Source organism: Cheilinus undulatus, linkage group 18 (genome assembly GCF_018320785.1).
Source record: "Cheilinus undulatus linkage group 18, ASM1832078v1, whole genome shotgun sequence".
In the NCBI taxonomy this organism is placed as follows: domain Eukaryota; kingdom Metazoa; phylum Chordata; class Actinopteri; order Labriformes; family Labridae; genus Cheilinus; species Cheilinus undulatus.
In genome coordinates, this window is record NC_054882.1 from 34,575 (window position 1) to 54,123 (window position 19,549).

Consider the following 19,549-nt stretch of genomic DNA (forward strand, 5'->3'; position numbering starts at 1 on the left):
GTCAGCCATTAAAGCTCAGAGAAGAAGAAGAAGGAGCCGGAAGTAGAAAGCCGCGGAATGTGCGTTCATTCCTCAGTTCAAGATGGCGGACGCAGAAGGTGAGTGTGCGGCACGTTTTCCTGCATGTTAACTTGAATTCACCCGCTGATATCAGCTTGGTTAGATGGCTTTAGTCATTATAGAGGGGTTAAATAGGAAGACTTTAACTATGGTAGTATGAGGTAGATAACCTGATAGTGTTCACTGCTGTAGAGCCTCAGAAACGCGGTCAGACTGGATGAGTGTGTGCTGCCCAGTTTAAGCTCTCATATTAAAGTTAATCTAGTGAGTTTATGCTGAGTGTGTCTGGTTTTAATCTGGTTTAATTCAGTGAATTAAAGTGTAGAAAGTTCCCGTAAATGTGCAGAAACTCCCGCCGACTCCGACCTCTGGTTTTCTCTTTAATGTCAGAATTAAAATCATGGGGTTGCATTAATAAACCGGCCCTGTGCTGCTGGTCATTAACTGTAGTTTAAGGTGATTTCAGCCTCTTTAACATCAACTGTGCTGATGGTAGGAGCTCCATGCTGCAGCAGTGTTGGAGCATGTGGGCCTGGTCACGTGTTCCTGCAGGAGCCACGTGGTGAGGCGTAGATTTAAGATCAGTTCAGGACTAATTCATGCATGTTTAATCATGGAGATCATGGTTAAAGGAGCAAACTACAACAGTAATCAGGAGTGAGAGACTTAGAGTCTGTTTGACCCTGAATCTGAGAGAACATGGACGATTTAACGTTTTTATCAGATAAATCAGAGTCTCTTGCATGCATGTGTGTATATGATTTAAGCCATCACACTGTGACTGATTATTCTGGGTGTCTAGTTTGTACCGGAGAGGCGTTCATGGCTCTTTACTACTAGTTAGTCTGCGCTCACTACAGAACCTCATTGAGAAAGTGCACATGTGAGTATTATTAGTAAAAATTGTCGTAAATAACCTTTACCTTTTTAAATTAGTAGATTTTTTTCAAGTCACGGGGGTGTGATTGCTCATTCGGCATATTTCTGAGTCTTATTTTATTTTCTGTTTTGATAAATAATCGCGTTAAATGCAGTGAGAGTCGTGGTAAAGGAGCGCTGTGTGAAGCTGTTAACATGGCGCTGGTCAGCGATCACTGCAGAACCTCATAGCAATAAGTGGCGCTTTAGCAAATACTCTAAAACATGGACGAAATAAAAGACTCTAGTTTTTGTTTTTAAGTCATTGTGTTTACTTTATTATTTCGGCCCAAGTTTCTCTTCAATTCTTGATTTAATTTTGACATAAAAGCCCATTAATGTCAGAAGAGTGCTAACATGGCGCTGCCCAGCGATCTCTGCAGAACCCCATAAAGCGGAGTTCAGTTTTAGAAAATGCGGTTAAAAACTGAATAAATATCCTCCAGTATTATCTAACTTTAGTCATTTAAATCCTCGCGGCGTGTTTGATAATTCGGCCTGTATGTTGTAGATGAACTAAACGTACTTTTGGAGGTTTTAACGTTAAAGTAGTGAACGTTGCTGCGCGTTTTAGACTGAACCGGTTTAACCTTACAGCTTTTATTATTGATTATGTCGTGATCGGCTCTCTTATTGATTCCATCTGCTCCAGCATCCATAGCAGGCTGATTTATTCTGGTTTGTTTTGGTAGAAATGAAGGCCCGTTAGCTTCCTGTTAGCTTCCTGATGCTAACAACCACGTGTTGATGGGAAGCCGCGTGGGCCGATCCCGACCTCAGGAATGACCCGAAAACAAACACTTCAGGACGATTTATAAGAAAAGACAGCCATACTGATCACTGATGGAAACCATGGCAGCATGAATAGAAATCCTGAAGACTAAATATTTGGTAAATTCATGTTAAAAGTTCCACAGATGGGTGGAGACTCCTAAACCTGGGTTAAAATGTGTAGATATTAAAGTTAAAGTTCACTCTTTAGATACAAAGGTTGACAACATTGTTGTTTCCTGCAGCATTTTGCAGGGATGGGGTGTAATTAACTGCATTTACTCAAATGTACTAACAAGTGTGCAACTGTGCTACTTGGTGCAAAAATAACTCCAGCCTTTTATGCAGTTTTGTGATTGGACGGCCTTTAAATCAAGATTGCAATCAAATTAATTGTGCAGCAATTCTCAGAAGAAGGCATTAAAACTGGCTTATGAAGTATTATCATTATGACCAGGGCTGAACAATCTGGGAAAATAATCTAATTGCGATGTTCTTCACCCAACATTGTGATTTAACATGTGTTAAACATGTTCATCTTATAAACCATTCAATATTATCACACACAAAGCTTTCCCCCAGAAATTTGTGTCCAGTCTCCCAAAATCTACAAATAAATGTTCAAAAAGTCTCAGAAAATGACTAAGAATTATAAAAGTGCTCCCCACCCAATAAATCAAATTCCCTCCAAAATTTAAGTAAATTCCTCAAATTTTCATACAAATTTAAAAAAAATCAAAGCAACATCTTAAAAATGTACAAATAAATTTCTCAAATTTTCATGAAATTACCTAAAAGTTTCAAAGCTAATTTCCCCAGAAATTCAAATCAAATTCCTCAAAATTTACAGAGAAAGTTATTAAATTTTCAAAGAGATACTTTAAATTTTCAAAGTCCCCCCCCCCAAAAAATCAAATTTAAAAAAAATTTTGGAGTAAATTTCCCCTTAAATTTAAATCAATCCAACAAAAATGTCTTATTGTAATTATTTTGTGCTATATTGCAAATTTGATATGAATTGTAGTGAAGGGAGTGAATTTATGGAACTATTTTGAAGAAGGTAAAAATATACAAAAACAAGGAAAGTAGGGACTTTATTGATTCTAGAAAATACTGGCACCTGAATGTTTGCATGATGTGAAGAGCAAAACACCTCCGCCTTAAAAAGTGTGTTAAACATATTTCAGGTCGAAGGAATGTTGCACCCCCTGAGGTTAGAAAATCGCAGTAGGTCACAGTGCGATTTAGTCTACATTTCAATTTATTGCCCAGCCCTACTTACGACACCAGATAAGAAAAACACTGATGGTTTTGCTGTATTTTACAAACGTGTGCATTTTTTGGCCTGGTCCACTCAGAGTTTACAGTTCTATCAGGAGAAGCCTTGGTCAGCCGCAGATGTCTGTTTTTGACCGCCGGCTCCGTTTGTGTTTCAGTGGCGTCGGTGAAGAAGAAGAAGAAGGCGAAGAAGATCAGTGAAGAAGAAGTCGGGGTGAGTCTGAGGGGCTGGAGCTGCAGGCGTCCAGTATTTCCTCCGTGACTGAGATTAAACGGTCTGTTTTCTTCTCTTATCAGGAGATCCAGCAGAGCGGAGACTTCCTCATCCAGCCCGAGTCTAAGGTCGCCTCTCTGGACACGTCACAGTGGCCACTGCTACTAAAGGTAAACGCCGCGCCTTCATTTAGGACGCTGTTATAGTAAACCAAACCTTCAGCTCCTCGTTCTAGATCCTCATCGTGTGAAGTGATGAACCAGTTTATCCATTCTCTGAGCGGCCAGCCTGTCGCTGTCTCTAGCTCTGCCCCCGTTCTGGGGGCGGGGCCTTTCTGCTGTGGTGTCGGCGTTGCTCTAGCGTTCTGCTGGTGGCGACCTGATGCTACGTGGAGAGAACGACTCGACTCGATGGCTGTCGAGACGATTTTTTGTTCTGATCACACAATGCTGAGAATCAAAGTTAAGCCTGAGTTTCTGTAGTGATGTCGTAGTCACGCGTGTTTGCTGTGTTTGTCTGAGAGCTGCTCGCTAACCTCCGTCAGGCCGTTGTCTGACCTCCATCAGGCTGCAGGTGTTTCAGTAGTCCTGTAAAGGTTTTGGATGTCTGCAGAACAGAGCTACTACTGATGAGGCTTTATTCAATCACTGATCAAATCTGCCCAGAGCTTTACAGAGAACCGAGGGTGAAATCGACGCTACTGAATCTAAAAAACAGCTGATTCTAACCAAACATGAGCAACATCCATGTAACTGCAATTCTAGATTCCTTCCCTTCTTTGGCAGTTTTCAGTTTAATTTCTGTCTAAACTTTAAACTTATCCAAACAACCTGGCAGCTTACTGATGGGTAAACAAGTTGCTTCTCACTAAAATTGCTGCAAACTCCTGCACGGTGTAAATTGCACATATCTTAAGCAACTTGATTAATCTGCAGTTCTGGACTGATTTAGGGTCGATCTCTGCAGACTCTAGAGTCCAGACTTCTAAGCCATCCGTCCTCTGTTTTCACTGATGTAAAAGACTCTGTATACATTTGTGTATTATTGTTATCGCAGTATTTATGGATTATATTGTTGTTGCAGTATTCTCCAATATAATCTTGTTTGCATATTATTTAACATATATATATATATATATATATATATTTATAACCGTGCACGTCTGATCTTAAACGTGCAGAGCAGTCTGAGCTCTCATTGGTCAGGGTCGCTGACATGATGAAATAAAACCTGCAGGCTAAAGTAAGTCACTAAACTGTATTAAAAGCTCATTTTATTTTTCCCTGCAGAATTTTGATAAACTGAACATCCGTACGGCTCACTACACTCCTCTACCGAGCGGCTGCAACCCTCTGAAGAGAAACATCCACGATTATGTCAGGTAAGCTCTGCTGAGGTTGTTTTAATGATCGCTGGTTTAGGAAAGTTCTAGAGCTTTGGATAAGAACCCGTCTCTCTCTCTCCTGAGGCTGGATTCAGACGTTTTTGATGGCTGAAGGTCCCAACATCTGCCGCCTGATTCTGAGCTGTGATTGGCTGACGGGGGAGGAGTGATGATGCTGAGAAAAGGTTTCGCTTAATGACCTGATGATGTCATATGATGTCACAACTTCTCTTGGCTGTCTGACCAATCCCCTGCCAGCTCCGCCTCGCTCGTTTAGGCTGCGTTCAGCTCTTAGAATAGACGCGTTTCAAACAAATGTTGGTGTGGTGAACGCCTCCTAACAGTGATAAAAGTACGTCTGATTTAAAGGGCAGTACGTGGATTTAAAGGAAGATTAACATAAATTTGCTGAAACTGTGAGAGAATCTCAGGAGAAGTAATCTGATTACTCTGCTGGTGCTCCAGAGCTCGGTACTGGTCCAGTAGTCCCACACAGCAGCTCTGGTTCTCGTCCACTCAGGTTTTAGGTGGCGCACGATGTGGCGAACCCTCTGAGAGCGCCACTCTGAGTGGAAACCCGCCCACCAATGACCAGAAAGAAACGCTTTAGTGCGATTTTTACTAAGGAGGTTAGTTAAGGTCTTTACTAGAACCGTCTGTCATCTGATAATTCTACTTCCTGTCCCGTCAGGTCGGGCTTCATTAATCTGGACAAACCGGCCAACCCGTCGTCTCACGAGGTGGTGGCGTGGATCAGGAGAATCCTCCGGGTGGAGAAGACGGGTCACAGCGGGACGCTCGACCCGAAAGTCACGGGCTGCCTGATCGTCTGCGTGGATCGAGCCACGCGATTGGTCAAGTCCCAGCAGAGTGCCGGTAAACCTAAGACCACTTCCTGTTTGTCAGTCAGAATAAAAGCGGCGTCCCCGGCCAGCTGGGAGGCATGCGACAGTAAAAGAAGCGGCCCCCCTCACTACTCTCTGTGTGTGTTGCAGGTAAAGAGTATGTGGGGATCGTTCGGCTGCACAATGCCATAGAGAGCGAGCACGCTCTGGCACGGGTAAGACGGCGATTTCACTCCAGCAGATTTCAAAATAAAAGTCTTTATGATTCTGATAAATGAGCTGTGGAGAGGTGCAGGCTAGCAGAGGATGATTTCATTATTTCTGAGGTTGTTGAAGCCAAGGCTGGAGAGAACTGAGGGTTTAGACGATTCTGAAGGAGATTTGTTAAACTTTAGAAACTTAAAAAATCACTATTTGGTGTTTTGGAATTCTAGTTTAAAAACTTTAATATCAAACAGTTTGTTTTTTACCATAATGGTTTAAATCCTGTTATCCTGACGTCCTCTTGTGTTTGCAGGCGTTGGAAACGCTCACCGGCGCTCTGTTCCAGCGGCCACCGCTCATCGCCGCCGTAAAGCGTCAGCTGAGAGTCCGAACGATTTATGAGAGCAAACTGATCGAGTACGACCCAGAGAGGAGACTGGGTAAGATCCCTGGAGACGGTTTAAAATAGGGATGATTTTATTCACTAAACTCTGTATCCAAGTAGGCATCACTTCAGAAAAAGTGGGTGGAACCAGCGAGTAAGACCGTCAGTAATCCAGTCCGGGTTTTTGGGTGGATCAAGATTAGAATTCAAGATGGCGGCTACCCACTGTCACTGAAAGTAGCCTAGAATCTCTAACGAGGGTAGCAGGGAATCATGGTGACTGATGAGCTTCTCTTTGCTGTGAATTGAACTGTGTGGACGTACGAGTCAGCTGTGATGTCACAGGTCACATGACTGTGTGTTGCAGGCATCTTCTGGGTGAGCTGTGAAGCCGGGACCTACATCCGGACTCTGTGCGTCCACCTGGGTTTGATGCTGGGGGTCGGAGGTCAGATGCAGGAGCTCCGGAGGGTGCGGTCCGGCGTGCTGGGAGAGAAGGTGAGCATCACTTCCTGTTTGTGACGTCACAGAGCTCAAAGTGTTGAGTGCAGGCCGGCTGATCGGTGCAGGTCTGCTAATTAAACTTTGGAACAGAAAACCCGCAGCTGAGACTCAGAATCCACCGTCTGATTGGACTGTGGAGACTCCACGCTGCTGACATCATCGTAACATCGCTGACAATACCATACTTAAAATTGGCCTCTTTTTGGGGGGCTAGTTGGCTTTGTTTTTGGGGCTAGTTGGCTTTGTTTTTGGGGGTTATTTGGCTTTGTTTTTGGGGTCTAGTTGGCTTTATTTTTGGGGCTAGTTGGTTTTGTTTTTTGGGGCTAGTTGGCTTTGTTTTTGGGGGTTATTTGGCTTTATTTTTGGGGCTAGTTGGCTTGATTTTTGGGGCTAGTTGGTTTTGTTTTTTGGGGCTAGTTGGTTTTGTTTTGGGGGCTAGTTGGCTTTATTTTTGGGGGCTAGTTGGCTTTGTTTTTGGGGTCTAGTTGGCTTTATTTTTGGGGCTAGTTGGCTTAAATTTGGGGTCTAGTTGGCTTTATTTTTGGGGGCTAGTTGGCTTTATTTTTGGGGGCTAGTTGGCTTTGTTTTTGGGGTCTAGTTGGCCTTCTTGTTGGGGGCTAGTTGGCTTTGTTTTTGGGGTCTAGTTGGCTTTATTTTTGGGGCTAGTTGGCTTTATTTTTGGGGCTAGTTGGCTTTATTTTTGGGGTCTTGTTGGCTTTATTTTTGGGGCTAGTTGGTTTTGTTTTTTGGGGCTAGTTGGTTTTGTTTTGGGGGCTAGTTGGTTTTGTTTTTTGGGGCTAGTTGGTTTTGTTTTGGGGGCTAGTTGGTTTTGTTTTTTGGGGTCTAGTTGGCTTTATTTTTGGGGCTAGTTGGCTTTGTTTTTGGGGTCTAGTTGGCTTTGTTTTTGGGGGTTATTTGGCTTTATTTTTGGGGCTAGTTGGCTTTATTTTTGGGGCTAGTTGGCTTTGTTTTTGGGGGGTTATTTGGCTTTATTTTTGGGGCTAGTTGGCTTTATTTTTGGGGGCTAGTTGGCTTTGTTTTTGGGGTCTAGTTGGCTTTATTTTTGGGGCTAGTTGGCTTTAATTTTGGGGTCTAGTTGGCTTTATTTTTGGGGCTAGATGGCTTTATTTTTGGGGGCTAGTTGGCTTTGTTTTTGGGGTCTAGTTGGCCTTCTTGTTGGGGGCTAGTTGGCTTTGTTTTTGGGGTCTAGTTGGCTTTATTTTTGGGGCTAGTTGGCTTTATTTTTGGGGCTAGTTGGCTTTATTTTTGGGGTCTTGTTGGCTTTATTTTTCGGGCTAGTTGGTTTTGTTTTTTGGGGCTAGTTGGTTTTGTTTTGGGGGCTAGTTGGCTTTATTTTTGGGGCTAGTTGGCTTTGTTTTTGGGGTCTAGTTGGCTTTGTTTTTGGGGCTAGTTGGCTTTATTTTTGGGGCTAGTTGGTTTTGTTTTTTGGGGCTAGTTGGTTTTGTTTTGGGGGCTAGTTGGCTTTGTTTTTGGGGCTAGTTGGCCTTCTTGTTGGGGGCTAGTTGGCTTTGTTTTTGGGGTCTAGTTGGCTTTATTTTTGGGGCTAGTTGGTTTTGTTTTTTGGGGCTAGTTGGTTTTGTTTTTGGGGCTAGTTGGTTTTGTTTTTGGGGCTAGGTGGCTTTGTTTTTGGGGCTAGTTGGTTTTGTTTTTGGGGCTAGGTGGCTCTGTTTTTGGGGTCTAGTTGGTTTTGTTTTTGGGGCTAGTTGGTTTTGTTTTTGGGGCTAGTTGGTTTTGTTTTTGGGGCTAAGTGGCTCTGTTTTTGGGGCTAGTTGGTTTTGTTTTTGGGGCTAGTTGGTTTTGTTTTTGGGGCTAGTTGGCTTTGTTTTTGGGGCTAGTTGGCTTTGTTTTTGGGGCTAGTTGGCTTTGTTTTTGGGGCTAGTTGGCTTTGTTTTTGGGGCTAGTTGGCTTTATTTTTGGGGCTAGTTGGCTTTGTTTTTGGGGCTAGTTGGCTTTGTTTTTGGGGGTTATTTGGGTTTATTTTTGGGGCTAGTTGGCTTTGTTTTTGGGGCTAGTTGGTTTTGTTTTTGGGGCTAGTTGGCTTTGTTTTTGGAGTCTAGTTGGCTTTGTTTTTGGGGCTAGTTGGTTTTGTTTTTGGGGCTAGTTGGCTTTGTTTTTGGAGTCTAGTTGGCTTTGTTTTTGGGGCTAGTTGGCTTTGTTTTTGGGGCTAGTTGGCTTTGTTTTTGGGGCTAGTTGGTTTTGTTTTTGGGGCTAGTTGGCCTTCTTGTTGGGGGCTAGTTGGCTTTGTTTTTGGGGTCTAGTTGGCTTTATTTTTGGGGCTAGTTGGTTTTGTTTTTTGGGGCTAGTTGGTTTTGTTTTTGGGGCTAGTTGGTTTTGTTTTTGGGGCTAGGTGGCTTTGTTTTTGGGGCTAGTTGGTTTTGTTTTTGGGGCTAGGTGGCTCTGTTTTTGGGGTCTAGTTGGTTTTGTTTTTGGGGCTAGTTGGTTTTGTTTTTGGGGCTAGTTGGTTTTGTTTTTGGGGCTAAGTGGCTCTGTTTTTGGGGCTAGTTGGTTTTGTTTTTGGGGCTAGTTGGCTTTGTTTTTGGGGCTAGTTGGCTTTGTTTTTGGGGCTAGTTGGCTTTGTTTTTGGGGCTAGTTGGCTTTGTTTTTGGGGCTAGTTGGCTTTGTTTTTGGGGCTAGTTGGCTTTGTTTTTGGAGTCTAGTTGGCTTTGTTTTTGGGGCTAGTTGGTTTTGTTTTTGGGGCTAGTTGGCTTTGTTTTTGGAGTCTAGTTGGCTTTGTTTTTGGGGCTAGTTGGTTTTGTTTTTGGGGCTAGTTGGCTTTGTTTTTGGAGTCTAGTTGGCTTTGTTTTTGGGGCTAGTTGGCTTTGTTTTTGGGGCTAGTTGGCTTTGTTTTTGGGGCTAGTTGGTTTTGTTTTTGGGGCTAGTTGGCTTTGTTTTTGGAGTCTAGTTGGCTTTGTTTTTGGGGCTAGTTGGTTTTGTTTTTGGGGCTAGGTGGCTTTATTTTTGGGGCTAGGTGGCTTTGTTTTTGGGGTCTAGTTGGTTTTGTTTTTGGGGCTAGTTGGTTTTGTTTTTGGGGCTAGTTGGCTTTGTTTTTGGGGCTAGTTGGCTTTGTTTTTGGGGCTAGTTGGCTTTGTTTTTGGGGCTAGTTGGTTTTGTTTTTGGGGCTAGTTGGCTTTGTTTTTGGGGCTAGTTGGTTTTGTTTTTGGGGCTAGTTGGCTTTGTTTTTGGGGCTAGTTGGCTTTGTTTTTGGGGCTAGTTGGCTTTGTTTTTGGGGCTAGTTGGCCTTCTTGTTGGGGGCTAGTTGGGGCAGCAGTGTCTGATTTTGACCAGAGTCATAGTTTGTCATTTGGCCCTCACGCCCATCCTTCCTTTTTCGCTGATATTTCCTCATTTTCAGTCGGACTTGTTTGTTTTTTAGGACCACATGGTGACGATGCACGACGTGCTGGACGCCCAGTGGCAGCTGGATCACAACAAAGACGAGTCGTACCTGCGGAGGGTCATCTTCCCTCTGGAGAAGCTGCTGGTGTCGCACAAACGTCTGGTGATGAAGGACAGCGCTGTGAGTCCCGCCCATCAGTGCCGTTGGCGTCTGATCGTTTGGTCTGCTAATTCTGAGCTAACCGTGAGTCCGACTCTCTGCAGGTCAACGCCATCTGCTACGGGGCGAAGATCATGCTGCCAGGTGTCCTCAGGTATGAAGACGGCATCGAGATGAACCAGGACATCGTGGTCATAACTACGAAGGGCGAGGCCATCTGTACAGGTGAGTCACGCCTGTCTGTACGGCGTCTTTGACCTAAAGGAACTAAAAAACGCCTGGTTTGTTGTTTTTGAGGATCTGTGAGGTTTTGTCCATCGTTTCCTGTAAACGCGGCCTCGGCGTTCCCAGGTGTGTTCAGGTGAAGCCACATGATGACCTGATGAGTCAGCAGCTCTCGGGCCGTGATGACCTCCCATCTATCACCCTTGTCTGATGGCTTCTGTCTGAATGTCTGACTGTGAAACTGATCATTGATCAATCACCTATATTAATCGCCGCCTTGTCACGTCTCTCCTGCAGCGGTCGCTCTGATGACGACGGCGGTCATCTCCACCTGTGACCATGGCGTGGTGGCGAAGATCAAGAGGGTGATCATGGAGAGGGACACGTATCCCCGGAAGTGGGGTCTGGGTCCGAAGGTGAGGTTATTGATGGGGGTCGTAGCTCGTGCTGTTCACGCCGATGGACGAATAAAGTTTGATTTGTCTTTTTGTCTGATCAGGCGAGTCAGAAGAAGATGATGATCCAGAAAGGCCTCCTCGACAAACACGGGAAACCCAACGGCAGCACGCCAGCCCAGTGGAAGAGCGATTATGTGGACTACAGGTACGTCTCTCTGAAGGGGCGGGGCTTCATGGTTTTGCAGACAGTTATCCCTCACCGCGCTGGCGTGCTCTCTGAGGGAGTCAGTCTGCTACAGAAACTCTCAGCTGTGAGCTCCTTCAGTCCACCGTCTGTGGATCTGAACGCTCGCGGCGAGGACAGAAGGCCTACGACAGCCACTTTAACCAAAACATCTAAAACCACTGACATTAACGCCGCTTTGTTTTTATTTCTGACAGCGCCACGGTGAAAGAGGAGACGGCAGAGACTCCAGCCAAGGTAAACTCACCGTTCCTGACTAGAATAAATCCAGATCTCTGATTAGTCAGACCAGGAATCTCAGGTAGTGAGAATCTGGACTAGAGATGTGCTCAGGTGTCAGGATGGAAGGTCTCTCCTAGACTGGCCTGCATGCTAACAGGCGACTCTGTTTCACTAATATGGGTCATTAATGTGCTGAAACCCACGCCGTTGGCTTTGAGAGGAAATGATTATAATCCAACACTTTTTAACTATATGAGCTCTTATTACATTATGAGTTGCTACAGGGGTTAGGGGGTCTGAACCAGAGGGGTTAGGGGGTCTGAACCAGAGGGGGTTGGGGGTCTGATGGGTGTGGGGTCTGAACCAGAGGGGGTTGGGGGTCTGATGGGTGTGGGGTCTGAACCAGAGGGGGTTGGGGGTCTGAATCAGAGGGGGTTGGGGGTCTGAATCAGGCAGGTACAGGAGCTGCAGGTGTGACATCTCACCTGCTGTGAAGCCACATGATGATCTGATGAGTCAGCAGCTCTCGGGCCGTGGTGACCTCCTATCTATCACCCTTGTCTGATGGCTTCTCTCTGCCTACTATTACTAATGACGCTGTGAATGTCGACCAGCTCCCTGACCTTTGACCTTTTATACCGCAGAGAAAGAGGGAGGCGGCAGACAGCGAGGGAGAGGCGACGGCACCCAGCACGCCATCTGCAGACGAGATAAAGAAAGAGAAGAAGAAGAAAAAGAAGGAAAAGAAGATGAAGCTGGAGGAGGCGGAGGCTGATGGCGCAGGGGCGGAGCCAGAGGAGGCAGCAGGGGAGGAGCCTGAGACAGAGGTGAGCTTAATTAAAACTAGGATGGTTATTTAAGTATTTATTTCTGACCTGCTGGGGTTTCTGTTCTTGGACTCATTCTCGTTTCTCAGAGTTTAGTTCAGTCGGACAGATCTGACTCCTAAAACGGCGTGTGCCCGGGTAATGACAGCTGTTGGGACGGCGGCCACATTGAGAAGTGTTGAATTCTCGTACCCGTCCCTACTGTAGCGTTTAAAGTTGGCAGTCTGACCCGGAAGTAGTTGCACAAACATGTTGGCAACGTTTGGATGAGATGAAGGTGGAGGTGAGCGAGGGAAGCTCTCCTCCTCTGCAGCTTCAACTGATCCAAACACCGCCAACATGTTTGTGCAGCTCTGATAGTGAGCAGGAGTTTGTCTGTAGTTTTAATGATTGCAATAAAAAATTGCCCAATTTTGGATGTTGACAACGCTTTTCTCTGCTTTATTAAAAAAAATGGTAAAGGAGAGAAATGAATCCTGACGCTTCTAGGGAAAAATCTCCACTGTGTTTAAATTGGACAAAATTATTGGCAACGTTTAAAGGCAACTTTTGTCCGTGCAGGTTCGTAGAGGAGACCTCGGTGTGAAATGGTCTGATGAATAACGCCGTTTGTGTTTCAGGTCACTGAAAGCGCCAAAAAGAAGAAGAAGAAGAAGAAACAGAAAGACGAGGAGACGTCGGAGTAACGGCCATGGACACCGTCAGACTCCGCCCACAGAGCCTCCCGTCTGAACCTAAAGCATTCTGGGAGAATGGAATAATGGACTGCATTGATGCAGAAAAGACAAAAGGACTGTTTTTGTTTTTTTATAATATAAATTTTATTGTTTTTTTTTTCTTTTATAACCTGTAAATATGTGAACAGGAAGTCTGTTTGTAATATCAAAATAAAAGTCTTGTTTTCTGTAATCAAGTCGTCTATAATTTTTGCTCCATGTCTGATTGTCCTGAAGGAATGTGGAAATAAAAACGGCTTATAGCAGAGATTTATTTAATAAAAATAAAGCTGTTAAAATCTGATATAAATATTGTTTGGTTAATTTGCTCAGGTTAATTCTGATATTTTTAAGATTATTTACTCTTAAAGTTAAAATTTTATAATGAAAATTTATTGATATTCAGTTGTCTGTTTTATTTTTCTGATTCTGAGTGTTAGAAACAAAAACAGGCGTCCTTATTTTAATAATTTAATCATCAAAGCTGAAACAGTAAAGGTCCAAACTTTAACTCTGATTCCAAAAACATGTTGGCAACTAGACGCTGCAGACGACAACCTCGCTCCAGGTTACATCCATCCATCCATTTTCTATACCGCTTTCCCTGTTGGGGGTCACGTGGGGCTGGAGCCTATCCCATCTGTCATTGGGCGATAGGCGGGGTCACCCTGGGACTGGTCACCAGCCAATCACAGGGCTGACAGAAATGCTACAGGCAAAAAGTGGTGAAACGATGGATTAACAGTGGCAAAAACATGCTGAAAGTGTCAATAAGGTAAAAAGACTTTACAAAGGTAGCAAAAATGGCATAAAAGAGGTGAAAAAGGTGGCAGAACAACGGCAAAATTGGCACAATGTTGCAATAATGGGTTCAAAGTTGCCAAAAGGTGGTAAAAGGATTAAAAGTGATTAAAAATTTGGCCAAAAATTGGCCCAACTATAGCAAGATTGGCAAAAAAAAAGTGGCAAAAACTAGTGAAAATGTCAAAAAAGTGGCAATAATGGGTGACCACTTGCAAAAAAATGAGTAAAGGGTATGAAAATAGGGCAAAAAAAGGTGAAAATTGGCATGATGTGGCAAAAATGGGTTAAAAGTAGCAAAAAAAGTGGTAATAAATGCTCGAAAGTTGCAAACAATTGGTCAAAAAAGAGGTTAAAAGTGATGAAAAAATGGCAAAAATGCTGCTGATCCAACACATATGCACTGATATCAATAAATCAAACCTGGGGAGGCCCATTCTGATTGGTTTTTTATTTATAACTGTTCAGGGGTCCAATCAGATGCGTGCGCAGGCCTGGTTACAGAACTTGCCATAAAGTTGTAGTAATAACGTATGGTTGTACAAATTCCCAAGGCACACCTAGACTTAGCACACTAGTGTTCCCTGTCACACCGTCTGAGAACCACTGGTCTACTGGACAATATCGACGTTGCAGTATAATCATTCATGAGTTTACTATCTTGCTGATCAGTGAAAAAGCAGAGAATAATGTGAGTTTAGAACTTAAAGCATATTAATATGAAGCAGAATAAAAAGATTTACAGCTCTAGAAGAACGTCAGATTTCCAGAAATCAAGTTTCTCGTTGTTTGAAGCATTTCTAGGAAACCTTTACAGAACTCCTTTTATGCAATTAGAACTGCGATCAGATGAACCAGCAGCAGCTCTGCTCTGATTGGTCAGATACATTCACAGGTGAGCCGGTCTCTTCGTACACTTGTGACGACTCGTACTCTGTGGTCGGTCTGCTGCTGCAGGTCAGAGGTCAGCCGCTGCAGACGAGGACTCGGCCCGTAGACCACCCAGCTGGGGTCCCTGGGGTCTGGTCGGTGGAACAAGTCCAGAATCTCAAGTGTGTTGAGTCTTTGCAGCTGCTGCAGTGACAGGAAGTCCTCGTCAGATATGTGGAGATGGCTGAAACAGGAAACAGAAAGCAGATTAAAGTTCGTGTAAGAACAGACGGAGACGGCCCAGTTTGAAGACTCACTTGATCCTCAGAGTCCTCAGGTTAGGAAAGAGCTGCGGGATGAGCCGGACCAGGTTGGAGGAGGAGTTCCAGGGCTCCAGGTAGAGGTGTTCCAGGCGAGGAGCTCTGGCTGAGATCACGTGGAGGTCATCAGGCTGCAGGTCGACACACAGCTTCAGACTGACGAGGGACGACGGCAGGAGGTCAGCATACGCCGCCAGAGGATGGCCTCCTATTGGACAGTCATCATTGTCGTCAACCTGCTGCAACTTATCATTAAAATGGGCAATTTATCTCAGGATTTGCAGCAACATGCTAGCATTTAAAGTCCAAGGCATCCCTAGACCCTACAGCAATTTGTTCCCAAATTTTGCAACTTGTTCAAAGGCCTTGCAGCAACGTTTCCCATGATCCCTGCAGCAACTTGTCTGCAAAATCTGCAACTTGTCCCAGGATCACTGCAGCAAATTGTCTTCAAAATCTGCAACTTGTCCCATGATCCCTTCAGCAACTTGTCACCAAAATCTGCAACTTGTCCCAGGATCACTGCAGCAAATTGTCTTCAAAATCTGCAACTTGTCCCATGATCCCTTCAGCAACTTGTCACCAAAATCTGCAACTTGTCCCAGGATCACTGCAGCAACTTGTCCCATGATCCCTGCAGCAACTTGTCACCAAAATCTGCAACTTGTCCCAGGATCACTGCAGCAACTTGTCCCATGATCCCTGCAGCAACTTGTCTGCAAAATCTGCAACTTGTCCCCATGATCCTTTCAGCAACTTGTCAGCAAAATCTGCAACTTGTCCCAGGATCACTGCAGCAACTAGCACTTTTAAGTCTCAAACTTTCCAAGCTTGTGCTGCAACTTCTTTCCAAAAGCATGCAATGGTCCCCAGGCCCTACAGCAACTTGTCTCAAAAAAAAGTCTGCAACTTGCCCCAGGATCCCTGCAGCAACATGCTTGCACCTGCAAGTCTCAGACATCCCAAAATCCTGCTGCAACTTGTTGAAACGCCTTGTAGCTTAAATTTCCAAACATCCTGGGATCCTGCTGCAACTTCTTTACAAAAGCAGGCAATGAATTCCAGGCATTGCCCAACTTGTCCCAAATGTCTGCAGCTTGTTCAAAAGCCTTACAGCAACTTGTTCTTAAAACCTGTTAGTCCCAGGATCCTTGCAGCAATTTGCCCTAAAAGGCCCAGTAGCAACTTCTTCCAAATATCTGCAAATTTTCCAAAGGTCCCTGCTGCAATTAGCCTCAAGAAGTCTGCAACTTTACCAACAACCCTTGCAGCTCTGCTGTCCACAGACTCTTACAACTACATGGTTGACAACCTCAACTTCTCCAGATGTCTCCAACGAGTCCAAAGCTCTTGAAGATGAAAGCAACTTCTCCCAGGACCTCTGCAACAAGTTTTAGCAACTTTGTGGTTTGTCTTGGATCTCGACCTTTAACCCTTAACCTCTGCTGCAGCTAGTCTGGTTTCAATCAACAACACTATCAGCAAACGGTTGCACCAATGTGTTGGCGATGGTTGCATAAGAAGGTGAAGATTACTCCTCACACCTTGTTTAAAAATTGCCAAAATATTTCCACACTGCTCCCTAAATGTTCATTAAAATACGACCCATGATCTGTAGTTTTGTTTTTAGGTTTGGCCTCCTTTAACAGCAGAGACTTTATTGTCTAACAGCGTGGGATCGTAAAGTATTGAACTTTGAACTCATGTTGCCAACCTGACAGCAGAGTCGTGATAAAGCAACAGTCAACATTTGTGTCTCACCGTGCACGCTGAGGCTGTGGAGCTGAGTCAGAGACCTGAGCCAGGTCTGAAGGTGACAGACGGGTCCAGGTACGGAGTACAGATGGTACACCCACAGATTACGGACATTCGACAGCGACTGAAGAACCTCCGGCGTCACCGCCGCGTCGTAGTTCAACAGTTGTAGGTCGGTTAGCTTTAGAGCAGCGCCACCTGCTGGAGGACAAAGACAAAATACCAGCAATAACCCTAGAGTAAGCACAGAGCTGAAAACAACAAATCCGCAGCTTTTTGACTAGTTGCAGAGTTTTGTTGACTAGCTGCTGCAGGACATTTAGACCAGTTCTCATTAAAGATGATGTCATTAAATATAACATTCCATCCTTGCCTTTAAAGATGATGGAATTAAACATTACATTTCATCCTTGCCTTTAAAGATGATGTCATTAAACATGACATTCCATCCTTGCCTTTAAAGATGATGGAATTAAATATTACATTCCATCCTTGCTTTTAAAGATGATGTTATTAAATATGACATTCCATCCTTGCCGTTAAAGATGATGGAATTAAATATGACATTTAATCCTTGCCTTTAAAGATGATGTTATTAAATATTACATTCCATCCTTGCCTTTCAAGATGATGTCATTAAATATGACATTCCATCCTTGCCGTTAAAGATGATGGAATTAAATATGACATTTAATCCTTGCCTTTAAAGATGATGTTATTAAATATTACATTCCATCCTTGCCTTTCAAGATGATGTCATTAAATATGACATTCCATCCTTGCCTTTAAAGATGATGTCATTAAATATGACATTTAATCCTTGCCTTTAAAGATGATGTTATTAAACATTACATTTCATCCTTGCCTTTAAAGATGATGGAATTAAATATTACATTCCATCCTTGCTTTTAAAGATGATGTTATTAAATATTACATTCCATCCTTGCCTTTAAAGATGATGTCATTAAATATTACATTTAATCCTTGCCTTTAAAGATGATGTTATTAAATATGACATTCCATCCTTGCCTTTAAAGATGATGTTATTAAACATTACATTCCATCCTTACCTTTAAAGATGATGGAATTAAATATGACATTCCATCCTTGCTTTTAAAGATGATGGAATTAAATATTACATTCCATCCTTGCTTTTAAAGATGTTATTAAATATTACATTCCTTCCGTGCTTTTAAAGATGATGTTATTAAATATGACATTCCATCCTTGCTTTTATAGATGATGTTATTAAATATTACATTCCATCCTTGCCTTTAAAGATGATGGAATTAAATATTACATTCCATCCTTGCTTTTAAAGATGATGTTATTAAATATTACATTCCATCCTTGCCTTTAAAGATGATGTTATTAAATATTACATTCCATCCTTGCTTTTAAAGATGATGTTATTAAATATTACATTCCATCCTTGCTTTTAAAGATGATGTTATTAAATATTACATTCCATCCTTGACTTTAAAGATGATGGAATTAAATATGACATTTAATCCTTGCCTTTAAAGATGATGTTATTAAACATGACATTCAATCCTTGCCTTTAAAGATGATGTCATTAAATATTACATTCAATCCTTGCCTTTAAAGATGATGTTATTAAATATTACATTCCATCCTTGCCTTTAAAGATGATGGAATTAAATATGACATTTATTCCTTGCCTTTAAAGATGATGTTATTAAATATTACATTCAATCCTTGCCTTTAAAGATGATGTTATTAAATATGACATTCCATCCTTGCCTTTAAAAATGATGTTGTTAAATATTACATTCCATCCTTGCCAGGCCCAGCCCCCTCTAAGGTTTAATGTCTTGTCAGCTCATCAGCGTTCCCGTTAAGAACTCGTTAATGACAGTGCGCAGGAGAAAAGCGGTTAAAGAGGCTCAGGACTAGACTCCTCTCGAGCTTAAACAGATCTACTCCATTACCAGAGGGGGGCGCCAAAGTCATCACAAAGACCCTCAGCTCTAAAAGTAAACCATTTAAAATATGTACCTGTGGGGTGGGCGGGGCTAAAGAAGTCATTTGGCAGCGTCTTGTAGGTGATGGCGGTAATGGACAGGTACGTTAGCTCGGACAGGTGAGCCAGGAGTCCGCTGAGCGGCGTCACTAGCAGACTGCCGTCGTGATGAAGCCGCAGGGTCGTCAGGCGCGTCAGCTGAGCGATGGCGTCCAGCAGGTGAGGGACGGAGCAGGTGAGCTGCAGGCCACAGAGGCTGAGCTGAGTCAGCCGATCCCGCACAGGAAACAGGAAGGCCATGCTTTTCAGGGGAGCGTAACAGGAAGTGACGGCCAGCCGCTTCAGCTGCGGGAACAGTTTCAGATCGCCCACGCCGTCCTCCCTCCAGTCGTCCAATCGCAGCGCATCGACCCCCGGGAGCCACGAGGACAGCTGCTTCAGGTGTTTCCTCTTACCTGAGCGCAGGTACACCCTGCCCACGTGCCTCTGAGCCAGACTGCACCAGAACTGGCGGTTATACCGCGAGAAGTCTCGGAGCATGACGGTGAAACCACGCCATAGAGGGCGGGACTTATCCACCAGGTGTTTAAAGTGAGAGCAGGTACAGCGCACGCTCAGTTTGTCTTTCCATGACAAGAAGCTGAACACCTGCAACCACAGCTCGGCTGGAAGCTGCAGCACGGACATGATCACGTTACCAACACGTCACCAACAGGTGGAAAAATACGTCAAACCACAAATCCTTCATTAACCAGGTGAAAACAGGTAAACAGGTACCTTAAATGATGCGTCAATACGTCACTAACACGTCACACATTTAGTGGTGAAACAAGTTTTTATAGCGAGTCTCTGGTGAAAAATAATCACAACACCTTCATGGAAACCCTGTTAAAGACCACAGCAGGTGAGAAACAGGTACAAAAAAATACCCACAATAACTCCTTTAAACACGTCAAAAACACGTCCTTACGTCACTAATACGTCAAAAAGTTGTCACCAAGTCTTCGTAAAGACGTCTGTCAGCCCTGCAGCTCTGAGATCTCCAGTCTGTATCGATTATCGATCGAACATGCCCTCCGCATCCTCACGCGTCTCCACTTCCTCCTG

At 43.8% G+C, this 19,549-nt stretch overlaps 2 protein-coding genes and 3 non-coding genes across 7 annotated transcripts; 4 read left to right on the forward strand and 1 right to left on the reverse strand.

Moving 5' to 3' along the window:
- Nucleotides 1-67: 67 nt before the first annotated feature.
- Nucleotides 68-12,905, forward strand: dkc1 (dyskeratosis congenita 1, dyskerin). The gene is made up of 15 exons (XM_041812644.1): nt 68-98; nt 3,186-3,241; nt 3,325-3,411; nt 4,531-4,622; nt 5,317-5,501; nt 5,621-5,685; nt 5,988-6,114; nt 6,427-6,557; nt 9,958-10,101; nt 10,185-10,305; nt 10,603-10,721; nt 10,805-10,908; nt 11,145-11,184; nt 11,814-11,996; nt 12,617-12,905. Exons 1-15 carry the CDS (start codon nt 83-85, stop codon nt 12,680-12,682), a joined length of 1,536 nt encoding a protein of 511 aa, XP_041668578.1. The 5' UTR covers nt 68-82; the 3' UTR covers nt 12,683-12,905.
- Nucleotides 4,787-4,872, forward strand: LOC121526848. The gene has a single exon (XR_005993363.1). It is a non-coding gene; the product is annotated as a small nucleolar RNA SNORD53/SNORD92 (small nucleolar RNA).
- Nucleotides 10,447-10,521, forward strand: LOC121526843. Its single transcript, XR_005993358.1, has one exon. It is a non-coding gene; the product is annotated as a small nucleolar RNA SNORD83 (small nucleolar RNA).
- On the forward strand, nt 11,665-11,739 carry LOC121526844. The gene has a single exon (XR_005993359.1). It is a non-coding gene; the product is annotated as a small nucleolar RNA SNORD83 (small nucleolar RNA).
- Nucleotides 12,906-13,949: 1,044 nt separating the features above from the next.
- On the reverse strand, nt 13,950-19,549 carry LOC121526200. 3 transcript variants are annotated; one of them, XM_041812647.1, is made up of 5 exons: nt 19,220-19,549; nt 18,478-19,114; nt 16,465-16,659; nt 14,701-14,911; nt 13,950-14,627 (listed from the first exon to the last, which is right to left on the reverse strand). In XM_041812647.1, the coding sequence occupies exons 2-5, from the start codon at nt 18,980-18,982 to the stop codon at nt 14,393-14,395; spliced, it is 1,146 nt and encodes a 381-aa protein (XP_041668581.1). In that variant the 5' UTR covers nt 18,983-19,114; nt 19,220-19,549; the 3' UTR covers nt 13,950-14,392. The 3 variants fall into 3 exon arrangements, with proteins under 3 accessions (XP_041668581.1, XP_041668580.1, XP_041668579.1); XM_041812646.1 differs by having other exon boundaries at nt 16,465-16,656; nt 18,478-19,549; XM_041812645.1 differs by having other exon boundaries at nt 18,478-19,549.